Here is a 21,851-nt window from a genome sequence, read left to right on the forward strand (position 1 = left end):
AAATCCGGCTCCTAAAACTACGACTCCCAAAATTCATCGGGGGCGACTTTGACTCTCCCCTCCAATCAGAGAGAGAGGAGGGAGTTGCTGGGACGGGAAGTGAAATTAAACTGACCGTAAAGCGCATGTGTGCGGATGTGCTTGGGCTCTCCGGTTAAAGATGGCGGAGCGCGGTTACAGCTTTTCGCTGACAACCTTTAGGTATGGAAGGGACCCCCAAAGTTCTTGGCGTGGCAAAGGTTGCAGGAGGTCGCTTGACTCTGTTTTGTGCGTCCTTGCCTCAGCGTTTGTGTTTTCCTAGAGTCTAGGAGGAAGTGGAGACGGGAGTGCAGCTTTGCACAGTCATTTGCCGGGCTGACTCGAGGCCCAGACGAACTTGGGGGTGCATTCCTGGGAGGGTTGTAGATAGTCATTCCCCTTCGCCCTGGAGACCAGAGAATAAGGCACTTTTGTACTGGTTCTCTCCAGATGACCTGTTCGGAACTCGGGATTTCTTTCCTGGCCTTAGTAGGCCTGATGTGGGCGGAAGCTTCTGAAGCTTGTAGTCTTAGTTAATGCGTGGGGTCGCGTGTTTTGTTTTAAATCTCAGCTTTATTGTTAGGTTGGAGTGCTGGTCTTCCTTTGGCATTCGCTGTCTTTTGAAACTTCCGCTTTTGGTTTCTTCGAGGACTCCTGATAGAAGCACAGAGACTGAAAAATGAAAGTGCTGATTTGTCTGACAGGTTTTTTGTGGATCCAAACCGTTAGGCAACAGTGTGTGTTAAGTCTCTTTCTTCTTTTTGGGTGTATGTATGCTTTCAAAAGATTTCAGACCTTCTGTTGTAGAACAGGAAGTTAAAGAAAGTAATAAGTATTTTTTAAAATACAGTTGATGTACACAGTCATATCCAGTTTAAGAAAATCATCACGGAAATATTTCAGAATCCACGGGGAAGGGTTCTAGTTTGACCCTTTTCTTAAGGATTAGTAGTGACACATTTAGTTTGTTGTCCTTTGTGAACACTGACAGCAGATGGGATCTCACTTGTTGAGCACTTTCTGTTTAAGTGCAGCCTGACCTACTTCGTTACTTTCCACTACCATCAGTGATGAATGTTATGTCAGCTTGTTACAGATGAGTTAACCACTGCTCAAATTCAATAACTCAAGGTCATCCTGAGTTGACATTCAAGCTGCATTTTTTCTGATAACAAAAATTAAAACTTCCCATTATATTATGCTGTCTTTCTGAAATAAGTAATGCCTTCCATTTGACAAGAACTAAGGTTGTATAATTTTGTATCCTAAGTTTTGAATGAAGTTTATTTAATTGTGCTATATAGGCTGTCCTGTCCAGTGACAGAAAAAGAATTGGGCAAGGTAGTCACTGTTGACATTTGTGAAAAAAGCAAATATTTCTTATTTCTAAGAAAATGTAATCTTAGTAGAGCTGAAACATAGAACAGTCATCTATTATCCAGGGCTGAGTCTTTTTATAACAGACTTTTTTTTTTTTTTTTGAACTTAAACTTTTGAGCATGATGATTGAACTCTTCGAGACAAAAAAGAAATTGTTTCTATCCTGTTGTAATCAGAATTAAACTACAGCGGGACAAGTGACTAGAAACCAGAAAGAAGGTTTTCATGTGGCTGACATTTAGTTGAGAATATTGCCAGTAAATAAACAAATTGGTGCCTACCAATCAATTCTGGAAAATGGTTTTCTGTTATTCAAGAATTTTATTTTAAAACTATGAAAGAAGGGATGTAACTGTCATGTTTGGGGAGGGTTTTTGAGACTGGAAGATGAAAAGAAGCCAGTTATTTGAAAATACAGTAGAGAGAATAGTTGGTCTCAGAGGATGTACTATAAGCAAGTACTGTGCTTGAGGGCCTGTAAGATGAGTAATATTTAAGTGAACCAGGACATTATTACAGGACCTAAGTGGGAGTGATGTACAGAGGTGACTCTGGCTGGAGGAGAGCAAGGAAAACTAGTTAGAAGTCTGTTTCATTTATCCCAGGTAGAGATATTGGTATTTTAGGATGCTCAGCATACCCAGGTTAGTATGCTAACAGAGCATACACAGTATATAGAGCATAACAGTACACAGAGGATGATGTGATAAAGGCGTGGACAGATAATGGAAGTGGAGAAAGTAATTTTATGAGGTTTTACATATTCCTCACGGGTCTGTGAACTAAGTATTGAACAGTATTGAAAGCTGGGTAGACCAGGAGAGTCACTGAAACAATGGTTATTAAAGGGAGAAAAAATTAGCCTTGCTTTTAAATCTGAATATAAAGTGCTTAGGTCAGCCAATTTTGTTGTCTTTAAGCTGCGGTCCTTAGTTTTATTTCTTAAATCAGTCTAAATGTCTCTTTATCATCCAGAACTGTAGATTTCTGTTACTAGGTTATATGCTGGAATCCTGAAATAATTGAAATATGATGAGCTTTAGCCAAACAGGAAGAAGTATGGGACCACAGAGGCAGATTGTATGTCATTTAGTCTTGTCTTAGAATTCAGGGATCTTCCCTAAGAACATGGTGTAGATCCTAAGAGTTGCAGAATGGCCAGGAAGGTGTTCACCAGGCAACAGAGAAGTGAGTTTCAGACAGGAGAAATAGCTTGTCTGAAGTTTCTGATTTTAACACTAGTCATGTAGACTGGAGCAAGGTGGGATGATACAACTCAAGATTAAAGCGACAGCATGAACTTAAAACAGTGGTCTTCTGAAATTTAAGATTGTCTTTTCAATAGTAGACATGAGATAGGGATTTAGCTGTATCACTTTGCAAAAGTTTTTTGGGAGATTTTTTCTTTATAAAATAGGAAGGTTAGTTTGTAATGTTTCTGATCATTCTAACTGAATGACTAGTGTGAAATAAAATGTGACCTAAAAGGCCATTTTGGAACTCATACTTAGCTACTAACGCAAGTAGACTAGATCTGTTAAGAATAACCATCAAAGGTTCCTAGAATTAGGAATCAGATGTAATGCAAAAATCCTATACAGAGTACTTCAGTTCTCTCCATGATTCTGGTTGCAAACCAAACTGCATAAGAACTATATCAAACTTCCCTCTGAAGTTAACAATTTAATTTGACTTGGTTTTCATCCAACTCAAGCTTGTGAATCAGGGTACCACTGTGCAGAGAATACATTTTGTGAATAATAACCTAGGTCTTACATGTAGGTTCTGTCTATTAAAAAAAAACAAAAAACAAAAACCCCCTGCACATTAGAGTTTGGCATGGCAGTGTATGTCTGTAATCCCAGCACTTGGGAGGCTGAGCCAGGAGGATCCCTGTGAGTTTGAGGCCAGGCTGTGCTACAAAGTAAGTTCAAGGCCAGTCTGAACTGCATAGTGAGGCCCTGTCTCAAAAAGAAACAAAACAAAGTAAAAACTCAAGAAAAATCCCACAAACACCTGCACATGAAATACATCTTAAGATAGGTATGTATTAATGTTATTTTTCAGTGTATTCTTGCAAATTTTTGCCATAAACTTTTATAGACATCATTTCATTTAATCATCGCGATTCTTTGAACTAGGTCACTGTAGTGCTGTTATCCCCATGTATAGGAAAGAAAACCGTGCGAGGTAACATGACTTGCCCAGAGTTACGAGGTTGGTAAGGGGTGAAAAGGAGGACTCGTAGTACTGCTCTAAGTGGTGGATGAAAAACACCAAGGGAGCGAAGCAGCGCTTCATCATGAGAGCGTTCGAATTGCCTTAGTTTATGAATGAACACTTCCACGGACAGATTTCAAAGGCCAGCTGTTCCTTGGGGTTTGATTAATGGATTTGACTGGCACATCTGCCCGTTTGCAAAGATGTCTAACAAAAAAATCCGTGAAAATATTTGACCTTAGCACATAGCTGTGTTTCCTTTCAGCCCATCTGGAAAGCTTGTCCAGATTGAATATGCACTGGCCGCGGTAGCTGGAGGAGCCCCTTCCGTGGGAATTAAAGGTAAAGACGTGCTTCATTCCTTCAGATGTTTTTTAGTAGTTAACCTAATTTTTTCGAATTAGTAATTTATAAGTAACTATGGCACCGTAAAGTTTAGCAGTTCTTTTTGTTAGTACAGTTTGAATTGTAAAGAAAATAGTATTAAGCCTATGAAGTGATTACGATTTCTTTTCAGAGTAAATTTGACTCCTTTATGTGTTGTGGGAGTTTACAAAGTGTTCTTCCCATTCAGAAAACTGAATATTTGTTTTCCTACTGTTTATCACTGTTACCTGGCAGTTGTAATCCTTCCTATATATCTTAGAAAGGCTAATTAGAAAATAGTCTGAAGATTCTATAGTTGTTTCATGTCCTAGTATTTTTTTAAAAAGGATCTACATTTATTTTAAATTTTTATGTTAAATTTAAAACCTGTAAGCTTGCAGGTATCCTGGAGTACTTTAAGAGAGGTTGCATAATATCATTAGCAATAGAGATTTTTTTTTAAAGTGCAGAACAAGTGAACAATGAGGGTAAAGTGAATTTTACCATTTCTGAGGAAATTTTGATACAAGAATCCTGAAGAAAAGGTTTTATAAATTACAGGAAATAGAGGAGTTTGGGTTTAATACATCCATAATTAAAATGTTGTTGAAATACGTCTTTTAAATGATTAAACATGCAGGTCTTTTTTTTTTTCTTAAGCTGCAAATGGTGTGGTGTTAGCAACTGAGAAGAAACAGAAGTCCATTCTGTATGATGAGCGAAGTGTACACAAAGTAGAGCCAATTACCAAGCACATAGGTTTGGTGTACAGTGGCATGGGTCCAGATTACAGGTACTTTATTTATTTACTATCTCGTGAATTGATTAGAATCTGTACTTTAAAAAGTTGTTGGCAGCTGGCTTGGGTGACTTTAAGGAACTCAGGGGTTCTGATGACTGTCCTCTCATCATCCAGAGTTAACCTCATTGCCTTTATTTTTGTCTTGTCAAAGGGACAAAATTCCCAAAGCCTACTGGATGTTACAGAGCGTTACAACCAGCTAGGATAAAGATATTTGTGTAATTGCTGCTTTTGATTTCACCAGCAAGTTGGAAGTGATTTAGAGCTTGCTATGTCTGTCTGTCTGTCTTTCTTTGTTTCTGTCCTTCCTTCCTTCTTTCCTTCCTTCCTTCTTTTCCTTCCTTCCTTCCTTCCTTCCTTCCTTCCGTCCTTCTGTCCTTCCGTCCTTCCGTCCTTCCGTCCGTCCGTCCGTCCGTCCGTCCAAGACGGTCTCACTACATAGTGCACGCTGGCCTGGACTCACTATGTATCCCAGGCTGACCTCAAAAAACTTGCAGCACTCCTCCTGCCTCAGCTTCCCAAGTGCTGGGTGGGAATCAGGCATGTGCCACTGCACCCAGCTTGTCAGTCTTTAGTAGTGTCAGCATTTCACTTTGAGTGAGAAAAACCAACAGATGATCGGATTGTGAACAGCCTGTAGCGTGGTGGGTGGGGTGACCGCTGAATGGAAGGAACACTGCTACTGTGTCACACTGATAGAGTAAACTTAGGCAGAGAAGAGAGTCATGCAGGGCGCTAAGGTGCACATCCTGGATCTATAGTACCTAAGCAGGTAGGGATAAATCCTGTATGCCCTGCTAATACATTTGTTGTATATCCTTAAGATCTTTTGACAGTATTTATATTTAAAGTTAAAAGTAGTTTTCCACTGTCTTAATCTCTGAAGGGTTCTCCAGAGTGTAGGCAGTCTGCGAGAAGGTGGAGGTAGAGTGAGAAAACATATGCCTGAAATTGTGCTCAGATGTATTTGTGCTCATGTGTTTGTGGGCCTGGTAAAACACGCAAAGACATGGTAGCCAGCCTTGGGATAAGGGGTGCAGTCTTAAGCCACGGAGAAAGAGAAACCTCACATTTTTTACTAGGTATTCCAGTTCCTGCCTTTTTCCTTTTGCCTTGTTGTCGTCTGTCTCCTATTGGCCAGCTGCTCTACGACACTCTGAAATGCTCTTCTAATCAGTTGGGATTGGATGGCAGAGTAAAACTGGCCGCTCAACAGCTGCCTTTAAGATAACACATTAAGCTTGTGCTGTAGTTACATGCTTACAGAACAAGAGTGCGTCTTCGGTAGTAGAGCACCTTAATTTTAATCAGTGCTTCCATCTTCCCGGTGTGCTAGAGTGCTTGTGCACAGAGCTCGGAAACTCGCCCAGCAGTACTACCTTGTTTACCAGGAGCCCATCCCTACAGCCCAGCTGGTACAGAGAGTAGCTTCTGTGATGCAGGAGTACACCCAGTCGGGGTAAGGTGCTTTTGTTATGTTAGTATCTGAAATAGGCCATGAGTTAGGAGGCAGAAAGTCATTTTAAAAGGATGAGTTTTTACTACTTAATAGTCTGGTATTTGTGCAACAAATACAATCACTACATTGAATGTTTCACTTCTTAACTAGACCTAGAGTATTTTCTTAGGGAAAAAGCATCACTGTTTTCTTGTTTATACAACAGAAAAAAGCTTGTGAATCGAGTTATTTTTGCCAGTGATTATGGGCAGTCACCACTGCCACATTGTCTTTCCACCCAGGAATGATTATGAGCATGTGGTGAAAGCAGACTTTCTATTGAGTTTAAGTAACGTAACGTAAACATAGTTGTTTATCTGCAAGCTTGGGAAGGTCCATACTAGCTGGGAATTGTGCTTGTTAGGACACTGAATGTCCATACCTAGTGACTGCATTGTCTTCATTCGCTGTGTCTTTCTTTGTTCGACACTTGAGGCCGGGCCCTTTACAGAAGAGGCTTATTTATGCTCATGATGCTGGAGGCCTGACAGCATGGCATGGATGTGATGAGGGCCTTCTGCCAAGTAGCACTGCAAGGCCAGAGCGCTTGCCAGAGAGTTTATATTTTGAGACAGGAAGCAAGGGACAGCAGAGGGACGGGCTTGCTCCTTGTTAACGTCACTCTGCACTCCGGCAAGACAGCCCACTCTGAGACACCAGCAGCAGTCCTCTCCCAGGACGGTGTCCCCTGACTGCAGTGCTTTCCACTAGGTCCCCTTAAAGATCCAGCTCTTCTCAGCACGGTCAGGTCAGGAACCATGTGTGAGCCTCAGGGAACCCGAACAGGCCACGGCCAGGTGTGGCTCTGTGTCATCCAGGGTTTCTTGACTCTTCTTACCACCATAAAGAGAGTTCATTTTCTGTTGATCCAGTTAGAAAGGCCTTGAGTACTTTTTAATGACTTTAAGTCAACTTCCGTTTACTTGATAACTTGGTTTACTCAAGAGTATTGGTAAGTTTGCACTGGAGCATGATTGTTAACCACCATGAAGATACTGAATGATTGTCATTTTCCTTTCTGCAGTGGTGTTCGTCCATTTGGCGTTTCTTTACTTATTTGTGGTTGGAATGAGGGGCGACCATATTTATTTCAGTCAGATCCATCTGTAAGTATTATTTGATACATTTGAAGAATTTTAAAAAATTGCTGTTTGAATATCTAATAAAAACAGAAGCCATGGAAACTTTACAATTAACAATTTCTCTCTTTTCATTTGGACTTCAGAATGCGTAAAGTAGCTACAAACTACATTAGTTTCGCCCTGTTTTTTGTCATTAATGCTACATACTTCAGTGACTCATTGAAATAGTTGTTATTCAATCTCATTAAATCTGGAATTTTGTTACTTTGGAAAATACAATTCAAGATGTGGACCTGAAAGACGTCGTCATCTTTGTTGTTAGTTCAGTGTTTTACAAAATGAGTACTTAACCAATATCTTGAGTGAGTTGCGTGCTCCAAACCAAGAGTTTGGTATCTTGGTAAGAAGGTGTCCCTAGAGAAGATGCCACTCTACACCTGTCTGCTTGCTAAGGAGACCCTTTATCGTTCACTGCGGATTATTACATAATTACAAGGTCACTTAGTGCACACTTTATACTCTAATGCTGCAAATTTAAAAGGCAAAAGAAAAATATTCTGGTTGTTACTTAAATCAGAAAAGTAAATGTTTTGGAAACTAGTGACAGTGTAGTTACCCCATCTCTGAGTTTCTGAAGCTAAATGACAAGCCCTCCTCCCTTGCCTTCCAGTGGGTAGCAAAAGCCACTGTCTATGAAATCATGTTCATCTTTTGTCTCATTGTTTCTTGTATCTAGAAGGCAAGTGTGTCTTTTAATATATTTGATATGTTTTTGTTAGGGTTCTTTTCTGTGTGCAGGTACATAATTTTCAACACATGAGGCCATATTACATATGACATTGCTACTGCTTTCACTTTGCCTAGGTTATAAAATATTAAAACTTTTGAATGTTTGTAATGAAAAGCTTCCCTTTTAATATATTCATTGATACTGATGAGTTGATCGCTAGTTTCAAATTTATTTGACAGATTTTTAAGTTCCTTGATTATTTGCTTTACATTAACCTGAGTTTCCTTTTATTGACTTTTTCAACAAATTTATATACAGTAGGTTGGATCATCAGCAACCCATCATCATCAGCTTGATGAGTTTTGATATATATACATACCTGAGGAGACGAACACACTCAAGATACCAAATTTCATAACTGGGATTTCTTTATGTCTCGCTGTCATCCGTCCCTCTTAAGCTTTTAAAAAATAACCTGTGATATTTTCATTCCATCCCAGTAAACACTCAGTGACCTTAGATAGATGTTAGAGAACAATTGTAGAGTTAGAAAGCAAATGGCAGAACATGTCTTTTTCTAAAATCTGACTCTTTTCATTATTAGGGAGCTTATTTTGCCTGGAAGGCCACAGCAATGGGAAAGAACTACGTTAATGGGAAAACTTTCCTTGAGAAAAGGTAGGCTCACTATAACTGGATTCACTGGAAAACTCACTTTAAGGATTTAAGCACTCTTCATAATTTTATGAATGTAAATAAATTTGTCTTATCTCTGTATTTGAGCTTAGTTACAGGCAAACAAAAACTTGTCAACATCCTGGCATCTTAAACTTCAGTATATCGAGTGGTACTATGATTCATGTCTCAGGACATCTTTTTCTACATTCTTCTAGTTGTGTCCTAAGTGTTTTATGTCGTTTCACTTCATTTTTCCCACTACTTAAAAAAAAAACATTTAGAATAGAAAAAGCTTTAAGTGGTTTAATGATACTGTATATGACAGTAAAAATTGTGGAAGCAAATACTTGGTGTGGAGCAGACTGAGTGTGCTATCGAGTAGTGGTGGAAGGCCTGCAGTCCCCTGTGCCCAGCTATATTCCAGACTTACTGATACACAGCCCTCCAAGAGTGGCCCGCTTTGAACAGGAAAATTGTGTAATTGGCTTTGACTACAGATGATCCTTCCCTACAGCCTTCATGTAATACTAATACCATTAAAGATATAGGTAAACTTTGCCATGGGGTCATAAAACACTTTTCTTTAACTTATATTTATTAGTGAGTCTTCAAATATTTCATGTTTTAACATATAGGTTATAAGAACAAAGGAGATTCTATCAAAGGCTCTTTGCTTTGTTTTTAAAAGTTATTGTAATATATGCTGCTGCTAACATCCTAATTACATGAGTGCATTAATACTTAAGTTTCCTAAAATAAATTCATTTTAGGATTGTATTCTTTCCATGATGTTTAGGATTAAGTACCAAATAATAGTCTTTTCTTTGGGGACATGTATCTCAGTGAGGTGATTTTGAGGATTGCATAATGTTTTAAGTTTCTCTGATGTTTAGAAAACCTTAATGTTGTTACTGTCATTGATTGTGTAGTCATAAAGAATGTAAGCAGTACCATAAAGTCATTGTTTAAAATTCTCTTTAGATACAATGAAGATTTGGAACTTGAAGATGCCATTCACACAGCCATCTTAACTCTGAAGGTTAGCTCAGCACCCTCCCACTGAACTTGTGGTTTTCTAGTGGAGTGTGTGGGAAGCTGACCGTTTTTTCTCCCTTCCCCGGCAGGAGAGCTTTGAGGGTCAGATGACAGAAGACAACATAGAGGTCGGCATCTGCAACGAAGCTGGCTTCCGGAGGCTCACTCCGACCGAAGTTAAGGACTACTTGGCGGCCATTGCATAATAGTGAAGAGATGGAGTGACCTGAGATTTCAGATAATCTATCTACTTAAACATGTTTAAAGTATGTTTTGTTTTGCAGACTTTTTGCATACTTATTTCTACATGGTTTAATGGACTGATGTTTTTAAAATGACACAAATCATAATAAACTGTTAAATCCAACTTCCAGATTTTTAGGAGTTAGTAAAATTTTAACATTTCATCCAACATTTTACCACCGAACATTTTTTTTCCTGCTATTCATTACAATTGGGTGTTTAGAAACTACACTGCAAGGCAAAATGATGAAACCACGATTCCATTCTGTGCACTTCAGTTCAGTCAGATCACCATCCCATTTGTAGCGATAGTGCCCGTGTTTCTGTAAAGTACAGAGCTGGTTTTGGTAAGTCACTTTTGCCGCTGAGAGAATCTGCAAACTCTCGTGGACCCATGACACAAATAAGCACAGGTGTTGAGGGTATGTAGGTGTGGGATCATTGAGGTCCTAGAGCAGTGGTGGTGAACCTGTGGTACTTGTGCCGCAGTGGGCTGGTATCTTTGAAGGCTCTAAAAAGTTTGCTTGGTTTGACTGCATTGGAGCTGTGAGAGCTGAACCACACGGGTCTCCTGTGGGAAGCATTTAAATAAGCTATGGTCTGCTTGTCCTGGTGGTTTCTCTATCACAAGTACATAGGAATATTTAAAACAAATCTCTAAATTGTATAGATTTTTTTAGTTCAAAAATGGACATCAATACTGGAAATAGTAATCTTAAGTGTCAAAACTGGCTTAAGGCTGTCCCTCATCAGTCTTTAATCAGTCTTTGCTGTAAGTAAGGTTCTTAAGAGGAAACCAGTAGTGGAGAATTCACATAGGAGGTGGTTTTATTTCTTTGGATTTATTTATTTTTACGGCATATTAGAAAACAGGAAATCACATCTGATTGATTAAGTATCTGTGTGTTGATGGAGCAGAATTCATGAGTGTTATTAGTCTTAACAGTATAAAGAGGTGTAGTAGATAATTCCAGGATTTAAATACAGCTAAAAAAGCATTTAAGATTTAGCTAAGTTTAGTGGAAAAGCCTTATGTTAGAGCATTTTTTACAGGGCTTACAGTTCTACTTCTCCCATGGCACATGTCTTCTTAGGGTGGCAGAAGCATTTTAGGAGATGGGCGATGCTACCTTAGCATCCTGCTTAAAGGTGTCTGTCTTCAAGACCTTGTCTGCAAATCTCTCCTTCTGAGCTGCTGGTGTATTGTGATTCCAGCACACTAGAAAGTGAACAGAGTAATAAAAAGGAATGGCTTAGAAAGATAATTATCTTAGGGAGATTTTTTTTGAAAACTATATCTCATAAAGCAAGGGTAAAGCCTGGCATGATTACTGGTTAAATACATTGTTAGCTGTGCTTGAATTTATGTAGGCCCTTTCTAATATCTCATATTAAAAACCCAGAGAAATGCCAAATTTCAAGAAAGCAAAGGAGGAAAGAGTAAAGATATATAAATTTAAGAGAAAAGGAAAATGCATGTATGTTTTTATTGAGCGCTAACAATTCATCCCACAGAATAAAGGGAGGAAAAATTGGCTGACGACTATTAAATCCAGGTTCAGTTTCTGCCTCCAGCCCCAAAGTCCAGTTCCAACTGAAGCTGCCTCTGATTCCACTCTTTGTGCTCAGTTTTCATTGTCCTTACTATTAAGATGCTCTTTTTGTTCAGTTCTTGGGAGACTCAGTTACTGCTTTTACGGTCATAATGCTCCTAAATGTTTGCAGCTCCCCTCCCCTGCCAACATACACACTTTGGGTTCAATTTGTGTCTTAAGAACCATTGATCTTCACTTTTTTCCAGCCTTTCCCTGTCCCAATTCCTTACTGAACCATGAATTTACAGTTACAAAACAGTTACTGTCAGAGAAATAGACATGTTTAAAATGCACATAGGCAGGAAAGGAGGGGTAAATAGGAACAATACAGAGTTTATGATTTGATTACTGCATGCTAAAATATTGCACATCTATAAAGGAACATCAGGAAAATTTTCATATATTACTCACTTGTTTTCATAGAAGGAGTCCACTAAAACTCAGTGTGTAACCTCACCTCTATCCAAGTGTCTCCTTGTCGGTATAGGTAAGTTCTCTGACCCCTCACTTACAGAGCAGCAAACATGTTCTGTGATTTCCAGAAACATGGAGGAGGGCTGGTCACACCCTTGGATTAGAATCCTGATTTCCTGAAAAGCAACCCAGGGCTCCTGTATCAGCGTCACAGGTCCTCAAGGTTCTGCAACTTGATCTGCCCTGCACCCTGTTGCTTACAGAGCTAGAAAACTTGGCAGCCAAGTAAACAACTGACTAAGCATGAGCACATATTTAAAATGTGAGGTAGTACTTCATCAGAGAAGTCCTGGGTTCTGCCCTCGAGTGTTTTCAGGTGTTTCATCCAGTGCTTTCTTGATGCTATACTTCCAAATGGTAAGTTAATACTCTGTTCTGCCAGATGAGAATATAGCGTTCCTGTGTCACCCTCACAGCCCTTCTCCCTGCCTAGTTTACTCGGTTAATCATGCTTAGTTTAAAAGGTTTTTCCTGTGAGTGTAAGTATGCTTTGACTTTCCTTGTAACTTTCCTGTGGTTTATATTGCTTCACTGGGTTTGAGGCTTTTCTTTTTGTTTTCTGTCTGTTGTTTTCTTGTGTAACCATCTCTCAAATTCTTGCCAGCTCCCCCCAAGAAAACTAAAAAATGCTCTATGTGCTGTCTTCCTCATGGCAGCAAATATGTAAGCTTCAGCAATACTGTCCCCAACATCTCCCAGAATTTTCTGTCTCCCTCTACCAACCCAGGTTAATAGGTTGTTTGAAACTATATTCTGAGTTGGCTGGGCTCAAAAATTCCAGATTAGAAATAAATTGTCTCCACATTTTGAAAGCATTTTGCCTTTCTCAATTCTAGTGTTATTGATGGAAGCCTCATGCTACCTGTGTATGTGATACCAAACCTGCAACTCCTAGATTTTGTTATATCTGCAATGGATTTTCATTTTTGACTCTAAACTTCTGTTAGTTGGATACTAGACCTTTTTGTTTTGGCTGTATATTTTTATCTCTACTCTCTAGTGCCCCCCCCCCCAATTTATCTGTTGACTCTTAAATTTGGAATTTTTATGGAATATTTTATTTTAAATTTTTTTGAGTACATGTTTGCCATACATGATTACATTGATGTGGGGAACTGCTACTTATACTTAACATCTCAGCTTTTTGGAGATGCTTTTTACTTTTAAGAAACAGTTTGCCTGTCCTTTGTCATCTCTCAAAATGAATTTTTTTAAATGGGCAAAATACTCTTTTATTTGAAGGTTCTAGTTACAAGATACTTTTTAAAACTACTTTATTATACTTCCCATTTCCTTAAAAATGTTTGGAAGCATTTGTGGATGAGGTCAGCCCTCCTTTCTAGGGATGCTGAATTTCTCTGAGGTCTTTCATTTGCTTCATATCAACACAAAAAAGTTTGGGTGGGAGTGGGGGTCAGGGCATTCCTGGAGGAGCAGAGCCCCCCCACCCCCAGGACAATATTCCTAGGGGCACCTCTAACCATCTTCCATCTGGAACCCCTGGCTCCCTGTCTTTAGCACCGTGTTATGAGGGCATGGAATGGCCTAGCTGGTGGGCAGGAGAGGGACTTGGTGTTTCTTAGGCAGACCTCAGTCTCACCTCCCACCTTCCGGCGGCCACCTCAGTCTCACCTCCCACCTTCCGGCCGCCTGAAGTTCCAAAGTCTAGGTTGTGAATCACTGGTTTAATAACCCCTCCTGCAGGCACAAAACAGCTCTGCTGGGAGGTCCTCTGGGTTTTAAGGAATTTACCTGTGGCTTCTTACCTGAAAATACGGTATGTCGCTTTTTAGGTTAGGAAGCCAAAACACGCGTGGAACCTTTAGAACAACGCTGCTTCTGGAAGTGTTAGGGTCTATCCTGTCTGCATCTTTGTCTCTTTTGCTTTTTGTCTTGGTAGGGAAAACCCACCCACCAAGGGTGTGGAGAAGGAGCAGAATAGCTGGCATTAATTTGACTGTCTTAGTATTTAGAATTGGTTCATTCTCAAATCCATCGTTTTGGGTGGCGTTGGACACTGCCCCCTTTAGTGTGGTGGCACATTTCTGAAACAGCACCCTTGGAGACTGGGGCCGAGAGGAAAGGGTGCGCACAGGGCCTTCTCACAAAGCCACATCCCTAGACCTTTTCTGAGACAGGGTCTCAGTTGCCCAGCCTTGCAGAGTGCTACGATTACAGGCAAGCACCACTACAGCTGTCTTGTAACAGCAGTTTCAGTGAGGTTTCAGCATTATAGAATGAAGCCCCACCCGCTGAATCCAGTGAGGATTCAGTATTATAGAGTGGCGACCCGCCCCCGCCGTCTCCTGGTGCTAAGGGGCCAGTCTTGGAATTCCTGGTCTTGTTCCGCAGGCAACAGGGGGTGCCCTTAACAAACATGGCCGCCGCGCCGGCGTCAGCAGCGTCCCACAGGCCGCGCAGCCGCCTGGGAATCGCGGGCTCGGCGTCGGCCGGCGCGGGGTCACGTGACACGGGGAGGTGCCAGGGGCGGCTGGTCCTCTAGCTGAGAGGCATCGGCGCAAAGTGAGGCGGGCTGTCCAGCGTGAGGGTTCCGGGGTCCGGGCTTCGCATGCCCGCGTCGCCCGCTCAAGCTCGCGGTCCTGGGCGCTGCGGGTGAGGAACCAGGAAGGGGAGGGCGGCCTGCTCGAGGGAGGGGCGGTGGCGCGTCAGCAGCACGGACACCGCTCGGCTGTGGCCTGCGGCCTAAGCCCGGTTCAGTCCAGCTCCGCTCCTGCCGGTTCTGTGAGGCGGAGTCGGCGCCTCCCCTCCCCCAGCTGGAGTAAGGGGCGGGCAGGCTGCGGCTGCCTCGGTCTGTTAACGCACAGCTGAACCGGTCCTGATACCTAGTCAGGACTCAGTGCCCAGCGGAGCTAGGAGGAGCAGGTTAAAGACTGGGTGGAGGAGAGGAGGCAAGCGTGGCCTGGGCAGGGGTGCACACGTCGACTTTGCACACTGCTTACCAGCTGCAGCGTGCCTAGTTTCATGTTAAGTATTTTACTTGGGTGTTCTGAAAGTTATTTCTCAGCTGGGTCAGCGATGGATCTCCTGGCTTCTAAAGAAATGAAGATCTAAACAAACGTGCCAGGATCCATCCTATGGAAGGTTCCATGCTTCCCTTAGTGATCAAGAGAAGGAGGCCCTTCGAAGTTAGACTTACAAAAGTCCAGGTTCATAGACTTGGCCCCATAAACTTTGTCGCAAAATTGAGGTTTTTAAGTCCTCGTCACTTTAGAGAAGGGTTTGAATTCGTCTTGTTTGTTGTCTTTTCTAGGAAAGGAATAATGCTGTCAGCATGTCTGCACACTCCATGCTCTGCGAACGAATCGCCATGGCCAAGGAGCTGATCAAGAGAGCAGAGTCACTTTCTCGATCAAGGAAAGGTGGCATAGAAGGTGGTGCAAAGCTGTGCAGCAAATTGAAGGCAGAATTAAAATTTTTACAGAAAGTAGAAGCTGGGAAAGTAGCTATTAAAGAATCTCATTTGAAAAGCACGAATCTAACACATTTGAGAGCCATCGTGGAATCTGCAGAAAACCTGGAAGAAGTTGTTAGTGTTCTTCATGTCTTTGGTTACACAGATACCTTGGGAGAAAAGCAGACCCTTGTGGTGGATGTCGTTGCAAATGGTGGCCATACTTGGGTGAAGGCCATTGGCCGGAAGGCTGAAGCACTGCATAACATCTGGCTGGGCAGGGGCCAGTATGGTGATAAAAGCGTCATTGAGCAGGCTGAAGACTTTCTCCAGGCCAGTTACCAGCAGCCCGTGCAGTATAGCAATCCCCACATCATCTTTGCATTTTACAACAGTGTCTCCAGCCCCATGGCAGAGAAGCTGAAAGAAATGGGTATATCTGTGAGGGGAGACATAGTGGCGGTGAACTCTCTGCCAGATCACCCTGAAGAGCTACAGCTGAGTGAGAGTGAATCCGATGATGAGGGCCTGGAACTTTTGCAGGTGACCAGAGTAGACCGAGAAAATATCCTAGCAAGTGTTGCATTTCCAACAGAGATAAAGGTTGATGTGTGCAAAAGAGTCAATCTGGACATTACTACCTTAATCACCTATGTGTCTGCTCTTAGCTATGGAGGTTGCCACTTTATCTTCAAAGAAAAAGTACTCACAGAACAAGCAGAGCAAGAGAGGAAAGAGCAGGTTCTACCTCAGCTAGAGGCATTCATGAAGGACAAGGAGTTGTTTGCTTGTGAATCTGCTGTCAAGGATTTTCAGTCTATTCTAGATACATTAGGAGGACCTGGGGAGAGAGAGAGGGCTGCTGTGCTAATTAAGCGAATCAGTGTAGTACCAGACCAGCCTTCTGAGCGTGCCTTGAGACTAGTGGCTAGTTCAAAAATTAACAGCCGTTCATTAACTATTTTTGGGACAGGAGACACCTTAAAAGCCATCACGATGACTGCCAATAGTGGTTTCGTTAGAGCTGCAAACAATCAAGGTGTTAAATTTAGTGTGTTTATCCATCAGCCTAGAGCACTTACAGAAAGTAAAGAGATGCTAGCCACCCCCTTACCGAAAGACTACACAAATGACAGTGAACGTTAGTGATGTTCTTTAAAATTTGTCATGGAAATAAGTTATTTATACCAAAGGCTGGGTCTTCCCGTATAAATTGTGAGAATAAGGTCGATAGCCTTTATGTGTGACATCTATATTTAAAATATACAATCTAAAGTAGATAAAGCACAAGAGATAACCTTATTTATCAAACTGTCCACATTACAGTAATTATATGTATAAGAGTTTTAGGTGTCTCATAATACTTCTATTTGATTCAGTAGGGCTGCATTCTTCCTGTTGCTAATCACATTTCATGGAATATGGCTACACTGCATCTTGTGTTCATTAAATCTTTGCAGAAATCTCTGAAGCTTGATTTTCATTATATTGGTTTATCACTTGATGTGGTTAATGCTGGGAGGTAATGGTTTATAATTGTAAAGTTAATGACTATTAATGAAAAGAAACATTTGATTACTATGTGTCAGGCACACTATGGTGGGTATGTTCACAGAGTATGTAATACAGAAGAAATTAAAATACAGTGAAGTCTGATCTGAGATTGCTATGAATCTGTTGATACATGTTTGTGAAAAGAAAAATAGCAAACAATCCTACTCTGATAAAATATACCTAAGATCTGTAAGGCAGAATACCAGTATGAATAATTGAAAAAGGATGCTATGAAAGATTTTAAAAGACAGGCTGTAAGTCCATCCACCCTGTATGTCAAGTATTTAAATTATGGATACTACCCTTTCCTTCTCCATTTACAAGTGGCAACTGACAGATACATTAACTTAGTCATGAAATGGTGATAGGAGAGTCCATGCCAGTTGCATGACAGATTGTAGTTAAAAATAATTTTCTGTAGTCAGGCATGGTGGCAAATGCCTAATCCCAGTACTGTGGGACGTTAAGGCAGGAGGGTGGCAAGTTTGAGCCCATGTTGGGCAATTTAGTGAGATCCTGGGTCAAAATTTCAAATTGGAGGGGGAAACTGGGGATGTTCAAGAGGCCCTTGGTTCAATCCTCAGTACCACACATGATTAGGTGAATATGTAAACTTCTGTGACTACCTTGTGCTTAGTGCTTTAACAATCTCTTTGCTACTGCAGAATGGCATAAAACCTATTTTTCAAAGTGAGAATTTGAACCTTGGAGCTTAATAACACTAAGTTTAAGAGCTGCTAGTGAAATTTGACTTGTGTAGTCTCATCCAGAGTTTCTACTTTTCCAACTTTCTCATTTGTGAGAAGGGAAGTCAGTACCTAGCAATAGTGTTGAAGTAGAATTTGATTATCAGGCTCCAAGAACACTAATACAGTAATACTGTAAGTCAGAACACATTTTCTAGGCAAAAAGCTATGATTTGGCTTCCAATATAGTGTAGGGAGATATATTGTCTAATGTTAAAAACTGAATTTAGGCCTTTTGAGCAGTACTTGGTAGTAGTAAAGTACTTGGCAGTGGTAACTACTAGGCATTCTTATAATAGTTTATTATAAAAAGATAAATAATTGCTTATTAGTCCAGAGGCAAGTAATTAGTTAAATTATGTTTAAAATACTGAAGTAGAGAATAAGGAGACAATTCTTGCTGAGGAATCAGGAAGTCAAGAGTGATATTTGGGGTGTTGGATATGAAACCTCCAAGCAAGAAATGATGTTCAGAATTATACATAGTGGGCCTGGAAAAGTTACGGAAGAGTGAATATGAGGGCCTATTCCTGGATCAGGCTTTAGGGGATAGTTTGTAAAACTAGAGATGCTTAGTCAAAATTTTTTAGAGTTTGGTACTAGAGAGCCATTAGTGATTTTTAACCAAGGATTGGTTGTGATCAGATCTCTTATGAAAACAGTGTAAAGAAAGTTTGAACGGGGGAAAAATATGAAACTGTAACCATGACCACAGCCTGAGTGAGGATGACAAGATGCAGTGTCATGGATGTATGCTGTTTTTGACTCAGAATTGTGACAGTAATATCTTATAATAAGCATTTACTGTATTGAATGTTTGCCATATTCCATTATGTCTTAGTTACTTTTCTCTCATTACTGAGACAAAATACCTGCTGCCCAAAATTAGGAAAGTAAAGGTTTATTTAGCTTACAGTTTTTAGAGGTTTCAGTGCATACTGAGCTGGCTCCAAGGCAGGGTCACATGGCTAACGGGCAGCCATTCATGTGGCTACAAGCAACAAGAGTGAACAGGGTAAAAAGGGGAAAATCTCACCTCCTTCCCTCCCTTACATACTATACTGGCTTCCAGCTGCAGCATTCACATTACCAATCCCAGCATTTAACAATGAACCAGTCACAAACATTAGATTCAGCCACCTCCATGACTGCATGAGGCTTTGGAGGCACACCCAGACACAAACCGTAGTATAGCATAATAGGAATTGTTGGATATGGCAAAAACTTGTTTCAAGAAGGTAGATTTCTGTTCCTGCTCACTATGAATCAGCTCCTAAGAACCTGGCATTTTGCTGATTAGAAAGTAGACAAACAGCACTGAAGAAACTGTTTAGAAATGGCCACAGTTGTGGTGCTGCCAAAGACATAATCCTTTCCTGGGCACTCTGATTACAGATCCTAACTCTGCAATAAATAATGCAAAGATAAGATGGGCACAAATAGTGGGGCACTGGGTCCTATCTAAGAAATAAACCCTTATCTAGAATATGCATGATTTGTAGACCACATCTAGCTGACTAATGATAGCACTTCATAGAGGGAAGAAATAAGAGAAAAATGTGGGAAATTATCAAATGAATGTCCAGTTAATACAAGTTAAAAGTTGTTGAGTTGAAGAAATCAACTCAGATGTCTAAAAAGTGAGTAAAAATAAAAAAAAAAAATTTTGTCTGGAATTTAAACAGGGAAAAATAAAAGTTGTTAAAAATATTTTGGAAGTTGATTAAAATTTTACCATTGAGAAAATAGACCAACAACAACAAAAAATAGCCAACATAAAATAGGGTATTAAACAAGAAATATAACTGGTAGTATAAATTAACCAAACTCATAAAAGAAAAGTCAAATCAAAATAATTCTCAAGAAAACGAAGAACACAGCTAAAAAAACTGCAAAATCAAGAAGGACATAAAACAGCTATAGAAAAGATTAGAGAAATGTACTATCTATACCTTTGATAAATTTGGAAATCTGATGATTTTCTTTGGATATATGCCTTAGAGCTGAAGAACTAGCTTAAATGAGCAATAATCACTGAAAACAATTGTTAACATAGTTAAGCAACTTTCTCCAAAAAGTGTGCTGATCTAGTTGACTATTAATTGAGTTTTTTCTTGCTTTTAAATAACAACCCCCTTCCTGTAGCAATATGGTGTTCAAGATCATTTCTGGGGCTGACATTTTTAACATAGTAAGGTGTGTTGGTTTATTCTCCTTTCTTTGCTCTGTGCTGAGAACTTTAGCCCCCTGTGGTGTAGCTTTCCTTATGTTAATAGTAGGCTGGTTGGGCACCACAGTATTGGAGACATCGCCAAACTCATTTTATAGCCTATGGGCATAGTGCTGGCACCCAAATTTACAGGATAGCATAAAATACAAAATGCAACATTTTCAGTGTAAGAATATACATAAAACACCCCAAATAAATTATGTAGATAAAATGGAGCATAGGCAGAAAAAAAAATCTCACCTTGAGGAAATTTTGTTCCTAGGAAGAAAAAGGGCAGAGATGAGTTCCCACCCTTAAGAGCAGGCTAATCCCACGAGTATTATCAGTATTGTCCTCTGTGATGGGCCAGGATCAGAGGCGTGAGGCCTGTTGAGGCAAAGTGGTAACCCCAACATTGCTGCAAGAAGCCACAGCCACTGAAAGGCTACAGGTCCCATGAAGGAGGACCCTGTGTACACAGCCCAGTGACAGCAAGGATATTTGACTTCAGTGGTTCTGAGTAGAAGAAAAATCTGAGAGGAATCAAAGTGTGCCTGGGTGCTACACAGAGTCAAAACCTATTAAGAACGTCGTGGGAGAGAACAGGGATGTGAAATTGTGTAGGAACTGGCCCTGGGCAAGTGTTACCCTTAAACACCTGCCAGAGACGTATGCAGCATCATTCTGGACTGGGGGACACTTCTATTTTCCAAACTCACAGATTTCACTAGAAAACGTCAGTGAAAGAGGTGACAATGGGAAATTCAGGGTTAGGGTTTGCCACCCGTAGTGAGTCTGCAACATAGAGAGCTTTAGTCCCTTAAGAACTTAATAGAAATACATGACATATAGACTATAGAGTATATAGGACATGTGTAACAGCCAAATGCAAAGTGAGTTTTGGAGTCTCCCACATGTTCTCTACTTGTGTTCTGGCAAAAAGAGAAAACAAGCGCTCAAAGCAGCAGGCGAAGGCTAACGTCTCTTGCAGCAAAGCAATGCAAAGCCAAGTTGAGGATGTGGTTTGCTCTGCAGCTAGTGCATTTCTTAACACTGCGCTCCACGGTTAGGCAACTTACCTGGTACAGTAGTGCAGAGGCGCGTGACAGGGAGAGTTTGCTCCAGGAAATCTGCAGACTACATCTTGCCGTGAGGAAAAGGACAGAGATGAGCCAGGCATCCTGGGAGGGCTGACGGTCCAGGGTGCCGTTCTCAGCCCTCGCTTCCTCTACCTGCCTGGGAACACTAAAATATTTTCCAGAATAAAAAACATTTTTTTGTCAAATTTGTTATTGCTCAGTGAGCAAAATTCTAGTTTGAATTATTTCCATTTTATACTAATAGACCATCATTTCAGACATACCTGAATGTAATTTGAAGAATATTCCAAGGTAACTAAAACTTTCTCACAGATACTGAGAGAGCATTGAAGAGCATTATCATTGGGCCTGTGTTATGCTCCCAAATGTTTGGTTTTTCTTTCATTTACTTTTAATCATCGCTTAACTCCATGCAGTCTTTAGGGATATTATATTGTTACATTGTTTCATTTTGAAAGAACATCTTTGGATATGAGTCATTCTTTTTATTTTTCCAAACATGTGGCTGATTCTTTGGATCAAAGTAAAAAGCAATCAGTATAAAAGGGGTTTTTTTGGAATTTATTTTTGTTTTTGTTTGGGATACCACATTTAGCCCAAGAAACAGACACTTTTAATGGAAAACATTTCATTGAGGAAAGAATTATTGTTATTATTCCATCTTGGAAGATGCAACAAAAGAGTTTAGAAATCATACATAGAGGTGAGG

The 21,851-nt window shown here is 40.5% G+C and overlaps 2 protein-coding genes across 3 annotated transcripts; both read left to right on the top strand.

The window, feature by feature from the left end:
• The first annotated feature begins 10 nt into the window (after nucleotides 1-10).
• Nucleotides 11-10,176, top strand: Psma2 (proteasome 20S subunit alpha 2). Of its 2 annotated transcripts, XM_003470096.5 has the most exons (8): nucleotides 12-201; nucleotides 3,884-3,960; nucleotides 4,645-4,777; nucleotides 6,123-6,245; nucleotides 7,309-7,390; nucleotides 8,701-8,774; nucleotides 9,756-9,813; nucleotides 9,899-10,176. In XM_003470096.5, exons 1-8 carry the CDS (start codon nucleotides 161-163, stop codon nucleotides 10,013-10,015), a joined length of 705 nt encoding a protein of 234 aa, XP_003470144.1. In that variant the 5' UTR covers nucleotides 12-160; the 3' UTR covers nucleotides 10,016-10,176. The 2 variants fall into 2 exon arrangements, with proteins under 2 accessions (XP_063089994.1, XP_003470144.1); XM_063233924.1 differs by lacking the exon at nucleotides 6,123-6,245 and having other exon boundaries at nucleotides 11-201.
• Nucleotides 10,177-14,576: 4,400 nt separating this feature from the next.
• On the top strand, nucleotides 14,577-17,004 carry CUNH7orf25 (chromosome unknown C7orf25 homolog). The gene is made up of 2 exons (XM_003469958.5): nucleotides 14,577-14,734; nucleotides 15,393-17,004. The coding sequence occupies exon 2, from the start codon at nucleotides 15,414-15,416 to the stop codon at nucleotides 16,677-16,679; it is 1,266 nt and encodes a 421-aa protein (XP_003470006.2). The 5' UTR covers nucleotides 14,577-14,734; nucleotides 15,393-15,413; the 3' UTR covers nucleotides 16,680-17,004.
• Nucleotides 17,005-21,851: the final 4,847 nt, after the last annotated feature.

Source organism: Cavia porcellus, unplaced genomic scaffold, assembly GCF_034190915.1.
Source record: "Cavia porcellus strain 051 isolate PalLab524CR breed Dunkin Hartley unplaced genomic scaffold, mCavPor4.1 scaffold_23, whole genome shotgun sequence".
NCBI lineage: Eukaryota > Metazoa > Chordata > Mammalia > Rodentia > Caviidae > Cavia > Cavia porcellus.